We start from the raw sequence: 22,292 nt of genomic DNA on the forward strand, positions 1-22,292 counted from the left end.
GATTGTAACGGTTTTAGACATACCAGGTTTCCACCCCGAATGCTATTTTCGAGAAATCCCATTATCGGGTGACTCTTTCTGCAATATTTATGCTTTTCACCCCTCCTTGCCCTCCTGCTATTTTCTTCTTGTCCCTCGGCCCTGGCCCCCATTGTCTCTCCATCAGCCAATTATTCACACCATGCTAATGAGCAGGTGTCGACTAGCACTGTCCCTCGGACATCATGCCTGAAGACTTGGCTATTGATCCGGCCAGGATTGATCAGGGCCTAGGATGATACAGCAACATTACATGATTTATTCAGGTTCTAATATCTTGTGTCAGGGCTGGTCCCCCCTCGCCTCCCCCCCCCCCCCCCTGGGGTCCGTCCCGGTTGCCCAGGTACGGTGTACTTTCATCATGCAAAGCAGTGATTCTAAGCCTTTTGCATTTCAAGGATCCCCAGTTTGATAAGCATTAGTCCACAAACCCCCATTTGATATGATTTCTTTCTTTCTTTTTCTTGTTCTTTTATCTCTGAGACTGGGACCCCAATCAAAAATGGACCCTTATGGGTCCATTTGGTTCCATACAGAGTTTGGTTCCTAACTAGCAATCTGAAGACTCACCTCGGCCTTGCAGGCTTATGCAAAGGTTAAAATGTTATTTAGATATAGCATGTTATATAGACAGATGTTCATTTGTTGACCTGGCATCCTCTAGTTTGTATAGTTTCAATGTACAGATTTTTTTTTCATATTATACTGTTTACACTGATGATAGGTTCTTGGTTTACCTATGATCCTAGATTACTGAGGCACTACACTGTCAAGTATTACCTCGTGTTTACCTTGCTTAGGCCTATACTGTAAATTGCTCCCAAGGACTCCTGGGGGTCCCTGGACCTCACGTCGAGAACCACCGATCCAAAGTATTAGAATGCCTTTAGAGATACCAAAATGCATCTCTTCCAAGCAGGAAGTGGCTGTGACAGCTTAGTCTCCACTTAGCAGGGTGCCTGACTGTTTAGATCAAATCCAGCGCCCTTTAAAAAGCTGTTGTTTATTTTACCACCCTCACTCTTCTTACTTTCTCTCTGTGTACTTATCCCTGACAGACTCTTGATTTGCATGCCACCCAGGAGAAGTGCGAACTTGGCGAGGCAATTGAATGCGCCGCTTTTCACCATCTCCCCGGAAAACAAGACTTATTTTTTAAAACGGGACAATTCAAACCTCAAACTCATGTAAATTGCTATTCCTGCCCAGGAGGTCCTAGGCTGCCCCCCCCCTCCCCTCTCTGGGGAAAAACCTCCATAAAAACACAGAGGGACTCAGGCCAGCAGGTGTATGAGAAAATTAAGGCCTGTTCCTCGGATAAGATTAGTGGAACGGGCTGGCCCCTTAGTGGCCTGGAGGTCTGTTACAGTGGGATCCTATGGGGAGACACAGAGCCCCACAGGTACCCCATGTGTCCCATGTACCCAGGGACGTATCTGTGACTTCCAAGGAGGCGGGGGGGGGGGGGGATTTTCAACAGGCCCATATTTCTGTGATTGACCATAACCCCCCATAGAAATACTTTGAAGTTGCTATATCAACCATTCCCTTGTTTTGCTGCTAAGTTGAGATATAAATGTGTAAACTGAGAAGTAAAGTGCACTATCTATTTTATACACATGGACATATATGAATAAGCATCCAATTATTATTTTAAAATGTTTGGGTACAGAAGCAGACAGGTGGCTTTATCTCTCTGTCTCTGCAGTTTGTGACCGTAGTCTGACTGAAACGGGAGCGAGCGAGGCACAGCGAGGCAGCGTAGCAGAAACACAGAGAGGAGAGGAGAGGAGAGGGAGGGGGCCTCTCTGCCTGCTCACTCTGCTGGGCCGCGGAGTTTCAGCAGCCGCGTGATCCTAGTGCCTGCCCTATCACTGTACTTTTTAAACCAAATGAGTATGTGTGGCCCAATACTGGTCCGTCCCCCCGCAAAAATCATTTTTCATGGGTGCAACCCACATACTCAGCTGTGCTGCTCATCCCACTAATGGATGTTCCTTACAAATGGGGCACTGTTTAAAAGAGAAACAGGCTTTTGGACAGTATAAACGCTATTGCCAAAAAAGCATTGTTGCAACAGAGAAATAATCTACCAAACACAGATTTATGTTTCTATATCGATCTTGATTAATCAAAAAAAGTAATCGATAGAATAACCACTAAGAAGATAATGGATAGTCGTGGCAGCCCTACTCACACGTACGCACAAAGGGCACTTGTTGTGTTATTTGCTTACAAGGTCAGTGCCCTCAGTGTGTGTGAGAAGCCCTGGTGTGGTGCCTGTCTCGCCGTAGCTAAGAAGGGACTCTGGTCCTTTATATTACTCCAGCAGGGGCAGCGGCGAGACAGGGGTGCCATGCACAGCTGGCACAGGAACATGCCCCTCTTATTACAGCACTGCATTATCGTCGATGTCGGGTGGAAACCTCGTATGTCCAAAACCGTTCCCATTTTTTTGTTTCATTATTTGTGAAACAAGGTTTCTGCCCGACAGCAGCGATGTGTGTCAGGGGCTGGGGAGGGAGGCAGGCCTGTCAGAGCGGAGGAAGGCCCGGGCTCGTGATGCTTGCGTCGCGTTGTCGCCACTGAGGGCGGGCGGGCGGGGGTTAAGTGAGAGGGTCAGCGGTACCTCCCAGGCTCTCCCTCCCTCTCATCCCCCACATTTCCATCTGTCCCGCGCTGACAGGCTGTGGAGCCTCAATAACAAGTCAGCATCTGTCCCGTAATGAGGCCTCCCCGCTCTGCATCAAGACATCAAACTGTAACAGGTATTACAGATAATCAAGGTGTAGAGGGTGTGTGTGTGTGGGGGGGTGTCCCTGTGAAATATAGCCCCCTTCAGTCCACTTAATCACAACCCCCCCCCCCCCCCCGCTCTATAAAGTATACCAGGCAATAATCATTGCATCGCTCCAAGCCGCCGCTATCAATTATATCGTTGCTGTCGGGCAGAAACCTCTTATCTCCATATTCAAACTTTTTGTGTTTTCTCGTAAATTAACGCCCTACTTGAGCATACACACAGAAGTATCACAAGTAGCAGATTCACAAGTTTTGACAATTTACAATTTAGGCATTAAGCAGACGCTCTTAATCCAGAGCGATTTACTGTAAGCAAGGTAAACATGAGGTAATACATCAAATGCATAGAGATAGTAATCTAGGATCATAAACCAAGAACCTATCATCAGTCTTAACAGTATAATATTAAAAAAAAAATCTATAATGTGTACATTGAAACTATGGATGCCAGGTCTAAAAATGAACCTGGCATCTGTCTACATAACATGCTATCTAAATTACATTTTTGTGTATAAGCCTGCAAGGTCGTTGACATGAAAACCACTGTTAAAGTGAAATACGAAGTATGAAATAGACCTTAAGTGGTTACATTTCTTGTAGCCCCCCTGCTGCACTCCATCATAATAGCGCTTCTCAATGCCGGACTGATAGTCTGCATTTAGGATTGTAAACAGCTAGCAGCTAAAAGGGTTTCTATCTCCCTTTGCAAGGCTAGCCTCCACAGGAAAAAAAAACCCTTACATTATGAACCTTACAAAAGATGAAGAGACTGAGTGCTATCCCCCCCCCCTTCTTTTTTTCTGTGCTCTCAGAGAAGAAAGCACATTTATTATTTACAATAAACTATATGCATTTTCCCCAAGTTTCGCATGAGTGATTTTTGGGTTTGGGGGAAAATTCAACTGGTGACATTTAGCTTTTGTTCCACTGCGCTCACGGGATAGAATGCATTTCCTTCCATTTTTCATGCACGGAGGAGGGTCGGTTGAGAGAAATAACAAATCGCACTCTAGCAATATGGGAGAGACTGTCTGTCTCTCTCTCTCTCTCTCTCTCTCTCTCTCTCTCTCTCTCTCTCTCTCTCTCTCTCTCTCTCTCTCTCTCTCTAGTTACCTGCGTTGTGACCTTCTGTATCGGTTGAAAGGATCTCTCCTGCTAGTCGATTACTGGATGCCCTGCCTTCATCAGCACTCACAGTTCTTACAACTGACTTAAGTTGACACTCCCCCACACGTGCACTCATGCACACACACACACACACACACACACACACACACACACACACACAGGTTCTGCTCTGGCATCCAGGGAGTGTGTGTGCACAGTTTCGCTGCGATCAAGCCAACGGTGCCGGACATCAACTGTACAGACAGAATGACACACACGCACGCACGCCAAAACATTTTGTCAGAACGTTCGCAACAATGATGTGCCTTGTGAAGAGGCCCAATATTTACTTCAGTGTCCATGAGACTACAAAAGAATAATAATAATCTGTGCTCATGGTCACTTCTCCTGGTCTCCTAAACCCACGTGACACAGATACAGGAAATAAATGGAAGTTGCAGTGTCTTGGTTTTCATCCTACCGTCTTCTATAATACTGACCATGAAGTACGCCACGATGGAAGCAACACATCTGCAGCCTAATATCAGTAATAATGGGGCATGCAGTGGTGGAAAGTAACTAAGTACATTTACTCAAGTACTGTACTTAACTTGAGGTATTTTTTACTTTACTGGAGTACTTCCAATTTGCAGTACTTATACTTCTACTCCACTACTGTACATCTCAGAGGCAAATACTTTTGTACTTTTACTCCTATACCATTATTTGAAAACTTAAGTTACAAGTTACTTTGAAGATTTTGATTATTATTATAAAACACATGAACCACTTATATATTTCGGCCATTTGAAAATAGCAGTACAAGCTCACAATGTGTTGAGATGCAACGCATTGTGAGCTTGTAGATCGGCTATTTTCCAACGTTTTTTTTTAATACATTTTGAACTTCTGAAATGGGACATTCTGCACAATGAGTACTAAAAGTACTTTAAGTGCATTTTGATACCAATACTTTTGTACTTTTACTCAAGTACATTTTGAACTTCTACATTGCAGTATCGATAATTTTAGGTAAATAAACATGTGAGTACTACACTACTCCTGCAGCCTAATTAATGATATTATCATTAACTAGAAAGTACTGTTCCTGAAGAAACAGTGTGGGATCGCTAAGAATGTTGATGGTATTAAGTATTGATATTGTTAGTAGTGTTAAAGGTTTTAAAGGTTTAAAGTTCTAAAAGTTTGAATGGTTTGAAAGGTTCTAAAGGTTTGAAAGGTTTGAAAGGTTTGATAGGTTCTAAAGGTTTGGAAGGTTCTAAAGGTTTGGAAGGTTCTAAAGGTTTGAAAGGTTCTAAAGGTTCTAAAGGTTTGAAAGGTTCTAAAGGTTTGAAAGGTTCTAAAGTTTTGGAAGGTTCTAAAGGTTTGGAAGGTTCTAAAGGTTTGGAAGGTTTGAAAGGTTCTAAAGGTTTGAAAGGTTCTAAAGGTTTGAAAGGTTCTAAAGGTTTGAAAGGTTTGAAAGGTTTGAAAGGTTCTAAAGGTTTTAAAGGTCTACGGTTCTAAAGGTTTGTCGGTGTTGAATAGTGTAAAATGTAGTTTTCTAGGGTAAAACTGTGGTTGCTAGGGTCTGATAGCTGGTTGCTAGGTTCTAATTGGTGGTTGCTAGGGTAAAACAGGTGGTTGCTAGGGTAAAACAGGTGGTTGCTAGGGTCTAATAAGCGGTTGCTAGGGTCCAATAGGGGGTTGCTAAGGTCTAATATGCAGTCTATATGGTCTAATATGCGGTTACTATGGTAAAACAGGTGGTTGCTAGGGTAAAACGGTGGTTGCTAGGGTCTAATCGGTGGTTGCTAGGGTATGATAGGTGGTTGCTATGGTCTAATATGGTGTTGCTAGGGTCTAATAAGCAGTTGCTAGGCTCCACTGTAGCTAAATAGGATTTCCCCATTGAAATGAATGGGCTTTTCTTAGCAGTAAAAAGTGAAATATCTCTAAAAGTACAAATTATTTCAAAAATTCAAATGGTAGATGTCCTGAGTAGGCCGAACGTTGAAGAGTTGGAACGGAGTTTGTAGCTAAAAGTATGATGGACTAGTTAGGGTCCAAAAAACGGTGGGAATAATTGGCAATAACATTAGTGTGATCGCTTTAGCGATCCCACAATAATGGGTCATGTTAGATTTAGGTGTGTGAATGTGCAAGCGTTGACCATTGTCACACCCATTCCTCTGGGCACACCTGAATCTAACACACCCATTATTAATTTGATAAGCTGCAGCTGCTTTGTTTATTTGAAGGTCAGTCTTATGCAGCCTGACATGTTTTTAATCTGCTCTAGTTTTTAACCACTTAAACCTTCTGTACTTAGTAAAACGGACCGGAGATGCAACTGCTACTTGGTAAGCTCTTTTTTCCCCTGAACTCTATGAAATATACTGGCCGAAAATAGCCGATCTACAAGCTCACTAGCCAATCTGTGAGCTTGTAGATCTGCTTTTAGCGATTCATGGCGAATGCTCCAAACAAATGTAACCAAATGGACCCGTAAGCGGGTTCATTTGGTTACGTTTGCACACTCTCAAGAGTTGCAAATCTAGAAATGAACACTGAGGATTTTTACTGTGTAGAGAGGGTAATACCCAACATTGCACAGTGAAGGCCCGGATGGCTGGCGTAGCAGTCCAGGCACCTAGCGTGTCGCGAGTTCGAATCCCGATCCCGACGACCTTTGCTGCGTGTCACCCCCATCTCTCTCCCCATTTCCTGTAGGTCTACTGTATACTATCAAATAAAGGCAGAAAAAGCCACACAAAATGAATAAATAGAAAATATTGCACAGTGAAAAAGACTGGTTGCATAAGTACAGTATGTACACAGCACAAGTACAGTACATATATAGTATGAGTAACACTTTGCATTTGTTTAAATACAGCAGTATGCTATATGTGTATTGGAAGAAAAACGTGTCCTCAGGGCTATAAACATAAATCAGTGAACCTTGCTCTTTACACTCATGCGCAGACAGCATGTCAATTCCTCAGTCCACTGCGCTGGCTGGCTGCCTATATGTATATATATATATATATATATATATTTTTTTTTGCTCTTTCCCTAGGGCAATATGTTCATACGTATACAGCAAAACAAGTGCCCATATGGCCCTTCAGTAGATAGTACAAACCTTAATAATGAGAGCCCTCATTAGACGACTGTAACTTCATGTACAGTACTATTATTACGGCGCGCTAGCAAGAATTTTGTGCTAGCACAAGGCTGAACTAAGCTACTGAACCAACACCATGTCCAATCTCAGCATTAATCCATTAAGACCGGGTACGCATCCGTGTCATTTTATGATTTATTTGGCTATTCAAAAATAGCAGATATACAAGCTCATAGCTCGGCACAAAGTGCCACGCTATGAGCTTGTAGATCTGCTATTTCTGAAAAATTGTGAACATTTGTAACTCAAATCTTTGCTTCTGGGGGTACCTGGAACAAAATATTAAATAAAAAATATTAAATAAATCCTAACAGTATGTTGCTATATCAGTGGTGCCCCAACTTACTCATGTCAATGACCCCCAAAATTATATGTATTTGGCCGTGGACCCCTATCTCAAAATATTTGTTCCAGGGACCCCCAGAAGCAAATATTTGAGTTAAAAATGTTCGCTTAAAAATTATATATATTCAAAGATTTGCACAAATGTTCAAGATTTTTCAAAAAATAGCAGCTCATATTGCCGCTATGAGCTTGTAGATCTGCTATTTTTTTTATAGCCAAAGACATCTTAAAATGACACAGATTCGTTCCCGGTCTTAATGGATTAATGCAAGCTGATTTGTTACCTCCCAAAGCTACACCAGTCATTTCAGCATTTTCAGGGAGATGAAAGCTCCAGTCAAGCTCGAGTGTTCTGATTGTGGAAGTGGAGTAGAGGCCTAAAAAACCTCCTTTCATAGTTGGACTGCATATTTGGCTGACCCCCAAAAATCCTTCATCAGAAGTCATTAAGTCTAAAAAGTCTGTGTGCCGTGTGATAAGTTTGATCTTGGTTTGTTTAGTCTGAAATTATATATTTTTCTAGGTCAAAGTCAATATGGGTTTTCCATTTAGATATTGGATGTATTTTTCTTCAATATTATGAGGGGAATTAATGTTTTTTTTTTTTTTTTGTCAGAAAGACAGATAGCTGAGTCATGATTGTTGATCCTAAATCGACATATTTGTGCCACTAGGTAAATGTAACAAAGCGTTTGGAAAATGTTTAATGATTTTGTATCTATTAACACAAATCTTCTCATCTGGGGGTCCCTGGCACAAAACATTTTCAGATGGCAGGTCCGTGGCCAATTATGCACGAAAAAGTTTGAAAACTACTGATTTAGAAGGCATTTGTAGAATCGGCCCTTGGTCTTAATGGGTTAATCCCACTGACCACTTGACCTGTCGCTGGACAACATGCTTGTGGTTCCTACTATGACCTTACACTGACCTTTGTTAGTTGCTCTTTGTAATTTGGTGGTCGATCGGCCTGATGCAAAACATCAGGCCGATCAAATATGCCCCTCCCACAAACATCGGAAGCCAATTATAGCCAATCAGTATGGATTTTTTTTATACATGACTCCAGAGATTATTTAGTAATATATGTGAGTTTTGGATCGAATCCTTTGGTCGGAGTAGCAAAACTATGTTTTTAAAAAAAAAGCAAAATGGAAGAAAATCTAGTTTGGCCGAAATGGGCGTGGCAAAATGTATCATAATCCAAGAAATCCAGGAGAGAATAAGATTTGAGTGTACAACCTGTGGTTCAAGAGTTATAGGTCAGTCAATTTGTCTGTCAGGACAGACAGACACACACAGGCTACAGTATGTTTTGATTTCCCAGTATAATTATTTAAAAAATATTTTGTCCAATCAAATTCTTGGCCATTATTTGGCAATTGTGGAATACATGACATACGGGGGAGGGTGGGGATGTTAATAAGAATTTTAATCGTAAAGTAAATTGAGATATGGAATATACAAAGTGAGTATTATATATATTTTTTTAGATGTTGAGAGTTCACTGCCACCTATTTGAAAAGCTTTGGGAACACACACAAGCAAATCCATTCATTCAAGTACCCTTCACAGCACTTATACTGTAACAACCCAATTTGAATTTCTCTCCCTGAGCCGGGAGCTCTCGTGTTTGCTTAAAATAAAGACAGCAAATATCAGCTCCTTGTCTGCAGCCTCCGCAATCCCACAACCTCAAATAAGAAACGTTGAGAAAAACAGGAAATACAATATTTTGTAGCTTTTATGCTAATCTGACATTTTCTCTGCGCCTGTGCTTGGGGAGCCAGGTTTTCTATTGACTAGAGATACCTGCCTGTAGTAGTGCTGAGGTGGCAGCATAGGCAGCCCCAGCCTGAATCCCTCTACCTGTACTTGCTATCAAAGCATTAATACCTTTCAAACTGTAATTACATATACAGTACATGCAAAGTCTAAAAGTTTAGTTGCATGTATACCAAGAGTATAGGAAATGCCTGTCAGGTTCTATAAATGCATTGGGCTATCTTGTGGGCGCACCTTTTGAGAGTTGAATCGAAATGCCCGGGTGGCAATTTCTTTTCCACCTATCTGGAAAAAAAGGAGATGTTTTCTGAGTGATAAACAAAAGTGAGTTGAAAACACTCACCAAATCTCAAGAGCCTGATTTCATATCAGGGTAAATAACAAATCAAATTTGGACGTACGCACTGTTTGTGACTCTACATCATGAGGGAAATATATATATACCATAATATACAACCAATGTATTCAATAGCTGATTATCTATGCTGTAGCTGTCAATGTTCAAGTCATTTGTTATTCAGCACCAGATTAAAAAAACGAAATACTAATGCAAATGTTTATTTATGCCATAAAGCCAGTCTGAATTCTTAATTAAACGGTTTACTTGAGGTTTGTTCACCACATGCTGGAGGATTAAAATGCCATCATCATTTGAGTGTTAATTATGAATATTGACCCTAACAAATAAGTGCAATTATAATTCTACAGGGACATATCCATATTTTCCGGAATACACCTAACTAAAGTTTGGCTTTAAATATAATACAGTTTGGTGTTATGCTGAACAACTATGTATGCAGGACTGTACTGCAATAAGTCATAACAAATAAGTTGAGCTGATAACGCCTTTCTTGCCAACATGCATCATCATTAGTTTATTAAGATCCGTATGCTGATATTCAGCTCAATACTTTGCAAATTACTCGAAAGCAGCCTAAATAGGACAAGCCTTGTTATTCCCAGGCCAGTTAATTCAGCACAATTTGCTGAAAGGAGAGTAAGGAAATTACTGTAGCCTTACTGTATGAGCAGTTGCATAAGTGAAAATGTAGCCTAAAGCAGTGGTTCTCAACACATGGATGTGGATGGGGAGTTAACAGCCAGCTAGGAGTTCAAGTCTTCCTTTGCTCCGTGTTCCGCGTGGAGAAAGAGACCCACTCAGTTAGAAGACAGGTTTAAGCAGATAAAAAAGAAGAAAAAAAGAGCGCCATCTAGCGTAAACACTGAAAACACCAGTACATGTCAAAACACGTCCTTGGCGGTGTGTGCTTTGGATTGACACACGTCAAAACACGTCGTTGGCAGTCAATGAGTTCAGGATTGAAAAACTTTAGAAATGAGACTGCAGGAATATGTAGACCAAGTGTTTTTATATATAATTTTTTGTACATTTGTTTTTACAAGACCACCTGACGAAGAATTCCTGGCTAAAACCAGGCGGTAAGCCTGTTCAGGCCAGCAATGCGGCCGCGGTCAGGCAAGCGGTATCTCAGCCTTGCTAGCCGCACACAAAGACTATGGAGTACTTTCTTCTTGGTCGCCATAAGACTTATGAACACACACTGAACACTACATGGCCCGGACTATATGGCCATATGTCTGTGGCTAATCTATTGGACCTATGACAATGCAGTTTGCACTTGAGCTTTTTTGCAATTTTAGGTAGTTTAGATCTTATATAATGATTCTATTAAGCACCTTAGTTTTTTAACATAGATCACTTTTGACACTGAGTCTTTAACGTGGTATTCTTGAGACTGTAGCTGCTGTGTTGTTTTTTAGCGCACAATGAATTTCATGTGCCTTTTACTTATAATTGGTATCGTTGACAATAAAGTTGAACCTTGAACTTTGAGGCCAATGTGGAAATATAGAAAACGCTGCAGTTTTCATTAATGGCCTGCCCTATAGAGGGTTTGCTATTTTCCCTCCTTTGCTACGCGTTGTGAGCTTCATGTCGATCAGCTACTTTCAGCATATTTAAAGAGAAAAACAGAAACGTCACTTATATAGAGCCATGAGGGACTCTATACAAGGTGGTTTAAGTGGTTGAAGAGCACAAAAAAACATCATGTACTGTACATGTCTGGCAAATTGCTGTAGCCGTGTCTACAATCTTGGAGCTCCCGCTGCCTTTGAGCTGCTCTCGGATGCATCTGTCGATGGCAACCAGCAGTGGTGGAAAAAAGCACTCAAATGTTTTACTTAGGTAAAAGTATCGATACTGCAATGCAGAAATATTGTTACAAGTAAAATTCCGGTATTCAAAAATTTACTTGAGTAAAAGTACAATATTTTCCTCTGAGATGTAATGGAGTAGAAGTAAAAGTATTGAAAATTTAAAATAATCCAGTAAAGTAAAAATTCCTTATATTTGTACTTAAGTACATGTACTTACAGAGTCATGGCTCTCCTGTTCCTGTTCTTTTGTTCTCGTCTCTTGTTCTGTTTGAAAAGAAGACTCTCTCACGGTCACACTTCTGAACGCCAACATCCAAGATCATAGACTTATAAGTTTGTGTGAGTTCAGAAAATAGAAAAGAAAATAGTTTTTAGAGTTGTTTTTTTTTAGAAAAAGATTCAGGTTAGTGTTAGAATTCGGCATTTTAGAGGTTAGGTTTAGGAGTTAGTATTAGCGTTATACGTACCTGATATCATTCATAATTCTTTTTGTTATAAAATGTTGATGTCCTCACAAGTATAGTAATGCAAACCTGTGTGTGTGGGGGAGGGGGGAGGGGTGTTGGATGGATATTACAGTTCGTGACATTTTATTTGTGCCATGTAATATTGGGGGCTTTAAACAGCAGAGGGGTTGGGCAGAAAGGTTATTGGCCATGGGATCAGGGGATGTGTGTTGTTGGCACAAATAGCCCCTCGGATATAAACACACATAATGCCATTCATCCCCGCTGTTTGAAAATTTCCATTTGCCAGATGTGGCCACAATGTGTTCCTTTTTTCTTTTTCCCCTTTTGCCTCACATTTGGTATTTAGTCATCGCCCCCCCCCCCCTCCCCCTCGCCCCCTCTCCCCACTCCACTTCCTGTGTAGAATGATGATCAGCACCCGCACCGTGCGACTGTAAATACGTCCCCAGCATCCTCTCTGGGTGGAACGACGACATAAAACATCCCCATGTCCAGCGGACCCTGCCGCCAGAGGCATGGCTGAAACATGCAGCCATTCCTTTTTTCTTTTTTCTCCTTTCGTTTTTTTTTCAAGTGAAGGCAATATCCTAGATATGTGTGTATATCTCTGTGGCGGAGAGAGAACAAGCCATTAAGGGTCTATCGCTCTCCAGATGACAGAATAAAAAATGCTGGGAGAAGTGTGATGACTTAGATCAGAGGAAAATACACAGGAAGAAAAAAGATAAATTGGCAGCGAGGGCTTTCAGTCACTGTCTCGTTTTTAATAATATAGGGGGATTTTAGACCAACTGATGAGGGTCCCTTTAAATCGTTGCAATTACTACATTTTTTTGTAAATCTATTGTAAACATGTATGTATATATCTTTTAGATTTTTTTTTAGAGTAGCCAATTATTTTCTACCCCCTTTTTCTCCCCAATTTAGTCGTTATGCCAATTGATTCCTCCCCACACATTTCTGTTTTGTCACTGCTGTCATATCCTACTGACTTACCTGCCAGTGAGGAGCCCCCACCAGGAGGACGTAGAGCATTCGTCCTACTCCTCCCGCTCAACACTCCCCGCTGACAGGTGCCTTCCAGCCCCTGTAGGTGTACATGCAATGACCATTATCACCCTCCTCCCCGCCCGGCTTCCCTCCCCCGAACACGGGCCAATTGTGTTTGCATAGACGCCCGACAAATGCACCACGGTGGATTCGAACCCATAACCATCGTGGTGGTGGGCAGGGACTTTACTACTGCGCCACCCGAGTACCTAGATTTTCTTTTTTGACCTATTTCTAGTTTCTTTCCTTTTTTTTTTTTCCTCCTTTCTCTCATGCTATTACTCTACCTACCTCTATCCTCTCTCTTCTCACCGAAAATACAAATGATGAAATCACGAAAAAAAATAAAATAAATCTAATTTATGACATTTGGGAGCCTTTTTGTTATTCCTCTCCATAGTTCATACTCATCATCATCAGGAGAAATAAGCCGGGGGAAAAAAAGGGGATTTCCAGGATCACTCATAGCCTACGTTTAGCTCCCCACGTCAGTCTGAAGAGTAATCCTGCGTCTCCTACGCGCTCACATGAGTTGACTCAGTGAGTGTGTGTTCAGAGCGCTTCAATTCACCTTTAAATATGCCTCTTCTCTAAAGGTCCCGGCGCCCGGGCGATGTGACCCGCATGACTAATCCCATTCTAAAGGGAAATAACATGCATTAGGGAGCTCCGCTCTCATGCCCCTCATTTGCATAATTTTGTTTGGCAACTTGGAAACGGGCCATTAAGCGAGCACAAAGGGAAGACTGTAAAGGATCATGGGATGATGGGGGCAGGATCAATAGTTTATTTCAACATCTTCAGCAGCGGAGTCAGGACTTCCAGATCGTCGGGAGAGAGAGATGGTCGTCCTACTAATTCAAATTCGTGCGGGAGCCTGTGATGCTACCATTAGCTCCTGATAAGAAAAGACCATTGTACTGCCTCTCTTAATCTCTGACAGATGTGTGAGCCCGATCGATAGTCTTTCACTTTTTTTTCTCCTCCTCTTCTTCCTATGTTCCAAACAACACATTGATTGCCAGGACTTTGCCTTGTGCTTGTTTTAACCCATTAAGACCGGGAACGCATCTGTGTCATTTTAAGATTTATTTATTTGGCTATTCAAAAATAGCAGATCTACAAGCTCATAGCTATGAGCTTGTAGGTCTGCTATTTTAGAAAAATTTGGAACATTTTGTGCAAATCTTTGAATATATATATATATATTTTGAAATCAAATTGTAACTCAAATCTTTGCTTTTGGGGAATGAGGTTTATTTTTTTAGACGTATTTTTTGTGGTGCACAAACTTTTTTCATGTCAAGGACCCCCCAAAATTATGTATTTGGCTAAATCTATTTGGCTGCGGACCCTCATCTCGAAATAATTGTTGCAGGGACCCCCCAGAAGCAAAGATTTGAGTTACAAATGTTCGCTTTAGAAAATATATATTCAAAGATTTGCAAACATTTCAGGATAAAAAAATAAATAGCAGATCTAAGCTCATAGTGCGGCACTCGGTGCCATGCTATGAGCTTGTATATCTGCTATTTTTGAATGGACAAAGAAATCTTAAAATGACACATGCGTTCCCTGTCTAGGTCTAAAAGGGTTAAACTTCTCTCACTCCTCATTATTGTTCCAATTACGTGTGTTCTTTCCAGATACCAGGGGAGGTGGCATTATCCACTTAAGCCCTATATGTCAGGGGTGGGCATACATACCACCTCCTTTTGATCTAGCCTACTGTACCAGCTGATCAGATTGAGCTATGGAGGTGATCAACTTGAGTTCATCAAAAGCAACCGTTATTAACCATTACAAAAACCTTTTCCCTCAGATAGTCAGAATTGATCTTACCTTTCATTATTAATATAATATAGGTTTTATAATGAAACTATCGACTTGCATGCTTGTATTATTCTAATTAGCAGCCTATATAACAAGACGTCTGGCACTGGGTGATCACGCCAGACATGGGAAATTGCTAATCGATCGTGTGCTTAAAATGTTCCACCCCTGGTCTATAATCGTCTCTGTCGGGTGGAAACCTCATATGTCCAAAACCGTTTCTTTTCAGGTCACCTACTATTAGAGCTACTACCCCCCCCCCCCCCCCTGTTATCAGAACCAAACACCGGATGTGTGGCAGAACAACCTTTGCCATCAACTTTTATTCTGGTCAAGGAGTGGGAGAGTGTTCCAAACAAGTGGATTAAGCAATGGGGGGTTGTGGGTGGTGGTGGTGGTGGTGAGGGGTGTTTGGGGGGGATGTCTGTGGGAAGCGTGGCGGGGGATGACCGAGCAAACTTGCCTCGCCTGAAACATTGAAGAGGAAAATAATCAGATTTGTTTGTCTCCGTATGAATTATTAAGCAGACAACCCCCCCACCCCAATCCAAAAAAGGGCAATTTTTTTGGCACGTCTCAAAATGCTAAATTTTCATCCAAGAGTCTGAATCAGGGGCGCAGGGGGGGTTCACTGTTTTCTTTCTTTTTTTCTTGTTTCTGACAGCTGTATTACTGCTGATAAGCAAGACTGTGCGAGCTGATCAAGTAGTGAGACAAGCATCCACAGCACAGAGGCAGCAGCACCACACACACACACACACACCACAGTAAGCCACAGCAGCAGCAGCAGCGCTGTAGTCACTACTAGCCGTGCAGGCGGAGAGGCAGCAGTAGCGTGAGGATCAGTCATCACAGTACAGGCAGCAGCAGCAACAGCAAACTCTCCTCTCTCTCCTCACTCTTTTTTCCCCCCTTCTACTTCTTTCTAGGAGTTGTGTTGTATCCCGTTCTGAGGAGGACAAACGCCAAACAGGAGGAAGAAGAAGAGGAGTGTGAAACAGGGCTGACAGCTGCCACACCAAAAAAAAGAAAAAAACAACACCCCCCAAACGCAGACCTGGCTGCCCCCATGCCTATCGAATTTGTTTGCAAAATCAAATTTGCAGAAGAGGATGAGAAGCAGAAAGCCAAGCAGGATGGGGACAGGGAGAGTCTGATCGAGGAGAGCTGCGCGCCTCCGGCCAAGGACTTGGCCGGATTCGCCAACTCCTGCTCCCTGCACGGGATTAACCACATCTTTGTCTCCGGCCGCCTGGGCATCCGGCAGACCCTTTGGGCTATCGCCTTCGTGGTGTCCCTGGCGCTCTTCCTCTACCAGGCGGCCAAGTGTGCCATCTCGTACCTGGAGCACCCGCATGTCACGGCACTGAACGAGGAAGCCAGCCCCGAGATGGTCTTCCCCGCCGTGACCATCTGCAACATCAACCGCTTCCGCTTCTCCGCCCTCACCGACGCCGACATCTACCACCTGGCCAACCTGACGGGTCTGCCGCCCAAGAACAAGGACGGGCACAAGCCCACCGATTTGGAGTATCCCGCCCCCGACATGCAGGATATCTTCAACAGGACGGGCCACCAGCTGGAGGAGATGCTCATGAGCTGCAACTTCAGCGGGCAGAACTGCTCCGTGGAGGACTTCTCTGTGGTGAGTCAGCGAGGGGGGGAAAGTTTTCTCAAACTTCTTGCAATGCAGATTTCTTATCATAGACGTCACATAGCCGTTACTCATCAACTTCATCGAAACTTTCCCACGTTGAATCCTCTTAACGAGGCATATCCAATTAGTTTTTGTCTAACATACATTTTGTTTGAATACGATCTTTTTGAACAATCTGAGGAATGATATGTAGGACACTTCTTGTTCCTGTAAAAAGTATCTCTGGGAAAGTCGAGCTTGAAATTCACTTTTGTGATAGGCATCTCTAAGGTTGCCATGTGGCTCCTAGGAGACATTTGTGTGTGTGCAGGATTCAGGGCTCTGGATGGGCTTTGGTCTCTGTGCCGTTACGTGTCTTTTATCAAGTTCTAAAGCATCAGCAACAGTGCTTTTTCCCCCCAGCCTTGTATTTCAGTGCGCACCAGAATCTAATATGTCACGGAACAAGGGCCAGCTTCCAAGGGAAGGGAAATAGAATGTGGCTGTGTGTGCGGTCGTATACTTTTCCAAGACAAACTGTGGTTTTAATGCTGCCTCCGACAAGAGAGCACGGCAACAAAATAATCACGCTCCGAAATAGCCGGCTCTCTCTCTCTCTCTCTACCTCAGCCCTCTAGTCTCCATCTCTCTCTCTCTCTCTCTCTCTCTCTCTCTCTCTCTCTCTCTCTCCATCTCTCCCTCTCTCTCTGACATTGCAGAGCGACTGCCTCTCTCCGAGCTTGTGTACCTTTCAGGGTGGGGGGGGGGGGGGGGATGGGGGGGGCTTGGAGAAGGAGGAGTTCCGACCAACGTTGTATTTCAATCTTGCTGCTGTTGCGATTAAATATTTAGAGACAGACATACATGATTTTTGCATTAGCCAGATTGACTAAAAGGAATGAAACAATTTTCATAAGAGAGAGAGATGGAAAGTGTGTGTGTGTGTGTGTGTGTGTGTGTGTGTGTGTGTGTGTGTGTGTGTGTGTGGGGGTGAGAGAGAGAGGGAGACTGTGTGTTTATGTGTGTATGCAAGACGCACACAGAGCAAGAGAGGGAGAGAGAGAGAGAGGCTAGTGAGTGAGTTTATGCCTGCGTTGTGTGCACTATTTATTAAAGGCTCTGTCCTTGCAAGAGATGGATTTCCCCCATCTCTCCAGCAGGAATAGGAATATGCAATTGCTTTAGTGATGATAAAGCATGGGTGTCAGGTCTTAATAGGGTATGTTGAACATTGATATGCTCACCTTCCCTGAGACCTAAGCATTGTGGCTTATCACGGCGATGGCCCTGCATTACCTTTGATGGGACAACGTTACACAGTGCAGAGACATAACGGCGACCCACACACAACCTTTCTCCACAATGTTGTATTGACACCATTTCTTTGTCTTTGTAGTGTCTTCCCATGTGTCAATTACAGTATACCTGTGACACCAGAGAGCATTGCATTATCCGTCTGTTTTATTTAGTATTGAGGAACAAAACAAAACAAAAATGTTTTGGGTGAAACTTGGTGTCATTTCATCATTTCTTAAGATTCTTAAATTGAGAAGTTGTGCCAAGTGGTCTTACTCTTTAGATAAGGTAATAAGCTTGTGCTTCTGCTGGGATATGATCAAACCACTGTTGTAGCTTGTTACTGGTTAAATATTGCTCAATATTATATGAAATGTCTCATTAAGAAAATAATAGTTATATTTTCTTCAAATGAGAAAACAATTATAGTGTGAAACATGCTTGACAAGTATAATATGTATTTTTAGACAAAAAAAATTACTACGGTAATATGCTAGAAACATAAGGATGCCTGTACTTTCTTGAAAATCAGTATGAAGTGTACCCTCTATACAGTAAGTACTGTGCATTATTTAGCAGACGGCCATGAAACAGGGTGTTCTCCCCGGCCAGTCATAGAATCCATGAAGCCCCCCTTGTGACACCACACCGGGGGGACTTGGTCGCAAGATCCACCCTTGACGTTAAATAAGTTGAGCCCTCCATATACTTCATCGTATGTCAAATAGCGTAAATAGGCGATCGGCAAGCACATCGGCAAGCACAGTGGCCATTTTGGCTTTTTTCAATGTTTGACATTTTCATTTAATAAATTTTCCCCCAAAATAGTTCCTTCCTTCCCTATCGGCTATGTATGTAAACTGCATTTCTTTTATTTTGAGGAGGGGGTGGTTGTCAGTTACATTTGTCACTGGCTACTTGATGCCTCCTCGCTTGACAGGTCACTCAGCCCCCTCCTCTCCAAGGACGGTACAACTGAGAGCTTGCGGTAGGGGGGTTGGGGTTGTTACCGGGACCACTGGGAGCACCGGGACAGGGAAGGGAAGGGACAGCAGTCCAACTGGCAGATGTTAGATCCCCGGCAAAGAGTATGTATGTATACACGTCAAGACCTCTCACGTGTATTTCATCCTCTTTTCATCATGTGTTCGCTCCGATCGCAGGGGATGAAGCATGACAAAGTATCATCTCAGTCAGTGTGCTATTAATCACATGTGATTGTTCACGTGCACGCACACACGCGCACACTCACACGCGAGCACACACACACACACACACACACACACACACACACACACACACACACACACACACACACACACACACACACACACACAGTGTATCGTCTCTGTCGGGGGGAAACCTCATATGTCCAACAGTTACTTTTCAGGATTCAAATTCTAAAATAGCAAAAGCAGCAGATCTACAAGCTCAAAACGTTCGAGCTCGTAGATCTGATACTTTTGATATTTTACTTTGACACTGTAGTATGATCAAGTAGGGCGTTAATTTACGAAAAAAACACAAAAAGTTAGAATATGGAGATAAGAGGTTTCTTCCCGACAGCAACGATATATACATGTATACGGTACAGCACAAGCAGCAGTATCGTACTGTAGCATCTCTGCCGTTATTCTAATATCTTTGTAATCAGATATTCTTTTAGGGGATATCTTAAAAAAAAAAAAAAAAAGGATTGTCTTTCTTTTGTTCTTTTTGTACTGTAGTTACACGTTTTTGTAAAAGATAAAACAAATATATATATATACCTGTATACATATAAAAAAGAAATAATAATAATAATCCAAAACCATGTATTTAGTGAAAATGTCATCAGACCATGGTGAGTTGGTACAATAAGGGAATTAATGATTTCGCTACTCACAATACCTATTGTGAGGAGTTGAATGAAAATAAGAAAGACAGTCGGGGAGAAAATGAGCCGGCTGATCTAATTTGGTGCATGATCATACATATAATGAGCTGGTGTGGAGAGAGAGTTGTTTTCCATTCAATGCTGTGGTCCACCACCATGATTATTTGATGTAGGTATTAACACCATGCTTTATAATTAAAGATTACATTATTGACTCAGATTAATCGCGGCCGATAAAGCTGACTCAACAAGGCATGAATAAATAGATTAGTGTTTTTTTTTATTTTTTCTTCTTTCTGAGTAATTGTTCATCTACTGTGCTGTGGGGCTGCCGCTGAGATGGCCCCTTTGGCTCTTTGGTTGTTGTTTTTTTTATAAGCAGACGCAACGGGTTGGTTTGCTCTTGACTCTCAGCTGTGTTTGCTGCTGCATTACCACATTGTGCTCTCAGCAAGGACAGATCCCTTCTACATATATTCATGGAGTTAACTAAACGGCCGTGGCGTGGCCTCCGAGGTGATCTATAAAACCGAGGTTAACAGGGACAACATTTAAAGGGCCCCTCTGCATAATCTGTCATTAATCTGCATCCAGCTGGCTTTTGTGGGAGGAGGAGAGGCAGTGTTTTTATAGGTGATTGAATGTTTTATGACATGAGCCCCCAGATGATCCGGATTCCCTCGTCTGCCCGTCATCTATCATATGGCGGCGAAATCTCACCAAACACGTGAATGCAAATCAATATGGTGACGGATTGTCAAGTCGGCGGGTCGGCCAGGCGCTGGTTTTCTATACACATAGGGGGAGCGAGCCGCGGCAAGACCAGGCGGTGCGAGGCAGTACCGCCTGGTTCCCATGATTGATGAACGGACGAACATGTGTCTACCTCACCCGTAAGCAACGCTTGCATCAGAAATATAATATGAGGAAAATCTGTTAACCACTTGAACCCTAGTATCCCAATTCTGGGGCCAGCATTTGCCAAAAAGAGCAGATCTGCTATTTTTTTACACTGTGAGATTTGGTGTAAATGGAAAAAAAAGGAGCAGACCAAGTACAACTCCTGGACCAAACTGTGAAGCCAAGCTATCTAAAGTGTCGCAATGAGACATGTTGTGAGCTTGTAGATCTGCTATTATGCAACACGTTGTGAGCTTGTAGATCTGCTATTGTGCGACATATTGTGAGCTTTTAGATCTGCTATTGCAAAAATAGCAGATGTACTTAGTCTGCTCCCAACTCCAGTGCCAAACTATTAAGCCTGGATTTTAAAAGCGTGCCTCACAAGCTATACCTGGCCAACCATCCAGTATGCAAATTTCCCCCATACAATAAGATGGTTGAGAACCATGTGGTTGAGAACTGCGTTATAAACAATCAAATCAAAGAAATGTTAATGTAACTCTCACGGGTCCATTCTGGTCCGTGTTTTACACTCTCAGTTAACTTAACACTGAGGATTTTACAGTGTGCTCACTAAAACTGTCCAATTTGATTTAGCAATAAAACAGCAGCCGAGGGGAGCTGTCTCTCTCACATTTCAGCTGTTGCCTTGTCCGACTGCAACAAACATATCCCTGTGTACACCTCTCTCTCTCTCTCTCTCTGTGTGTGTGTGTGTGTGTGTGTGTGTGTGTGTGTGTGTGTGTGTGTGTGTGTGTGTGTGTGTGTGTGTGTGTGTGTGTGTGTGTGTGTGTGTGTGTGTGTGTGTGTGTGTGTGTGTGTGTGTGTGTGTGTGTGTGAGACTATACTTGTATGGAACATTATGTCCCCACAAGTATAGTAGAAGTTAAAGGGCACGACCACTTTGGTAAAGGTTTGGGTTGTGTAGTTACAGTACCTTGTCATGATGTAACTCCAAAGGTGGGCAAGAAATCTAAATGAATTTCTCCATTGACTACAAATTGATAATTCAAAATATATGCCTCATTCACTTACATTGTACAGTGAAGAGGCTCAGGAGGAGCTCTTTTAGCCTGTAAACAAACTCAAACTAAGCTGATTCTGACAATATAGAACATCACCAAACCCAGTTCTATTTGTTTTTTTTAATACAAAATTTGTATTAAAAAAAAACAAATAGTACTGGGTGTAATGTCAACTTCCTATTGATTTTGCTATTTTTATTAGGAAGAAAACCCGGACTGGATCCGTGGATCTGGATCCGGATCAAGTAAAATCAACAGGAAGTTAAAAAAAATAAAAAAAACGGTACTGGGTTTTGTGATGTTCTATACTGTCAGAATCCGCTTTGTTTGCATTCGTTTGCATTCAGCAAAACCGAGTGGGTTTACCTTACAATGTATGTCAATGAGGAGGATATTTTGAATGATCAATTTCTAGTCAATGGAGCAATTATTTTAGATTTCTTGTCCACCTTTGGAGTTACATCATGGCAAGGTTACTACACAACCCAAACCTCTACCAAAATGGTCTTGCCCTTTAAGAAAATGGACACTGAGGACACTTTTCCCTGGTCCTCACAAGATAAATGGTTCTTTCATGGCTAACAAAGATTAGGGGAGGAAAAGATTCAGGTTGAGGTTTAGGGTTAAGATAAGACATAGAGGTTAGGTTTATGGGTTGGGGTTGGCGTTATGCCTGATTTATACTTACGCCAGTGTAAACCACTGAAAATAGCCAATCTACACGCTCACAATGGGGAAAAAAAACGCTTTGATGTCCTCA

At 42.3% G+C, this 22,292-nt stretch overlaps 1 protein-coding gene across 1 annotated transcript in view; it reads left to right on the forward strand.

The window, feature by feature from the left end:
• Positions 1-15,847: 15,847 nt before the first annotated feature.
• The window catches only part of asic4a (acid-sensing (proton-gated) ion channel family member 4a), a gene marked incomplete at its 3' end in the record, with an annotated part of 157,878 nt that continues 151,433 nt past the window's right edge, over positions 15,848-22,292 (forward strand). Inside the window, exon 1 of the mRNA XM_080412252.1 lies at positions 15,848-16,441. Within this exon, the coding sequence (XP_080268378.1) occupies positions 15,866-16,441 (576 nt within the window). The 5' untranslated portion in view covers positions 15,848-15,865. The remainder of the gene's footprint in view (positions 16,442-22,292) is intronic.

Source organism: Gymnoscopelus braueri (assembly GCF_963280865.1).
Source record: "Gymnoscopelus braueri genome assembly, chromosome: 18".
Taxonomy (NCBI): domain Eukaryota; kingdom Metazoa; phylum Chordata; class Actinopteri; order Myctophiformes; family Myctophidae; genus Gymnoscopelus; species Gymnoscopelus braueri.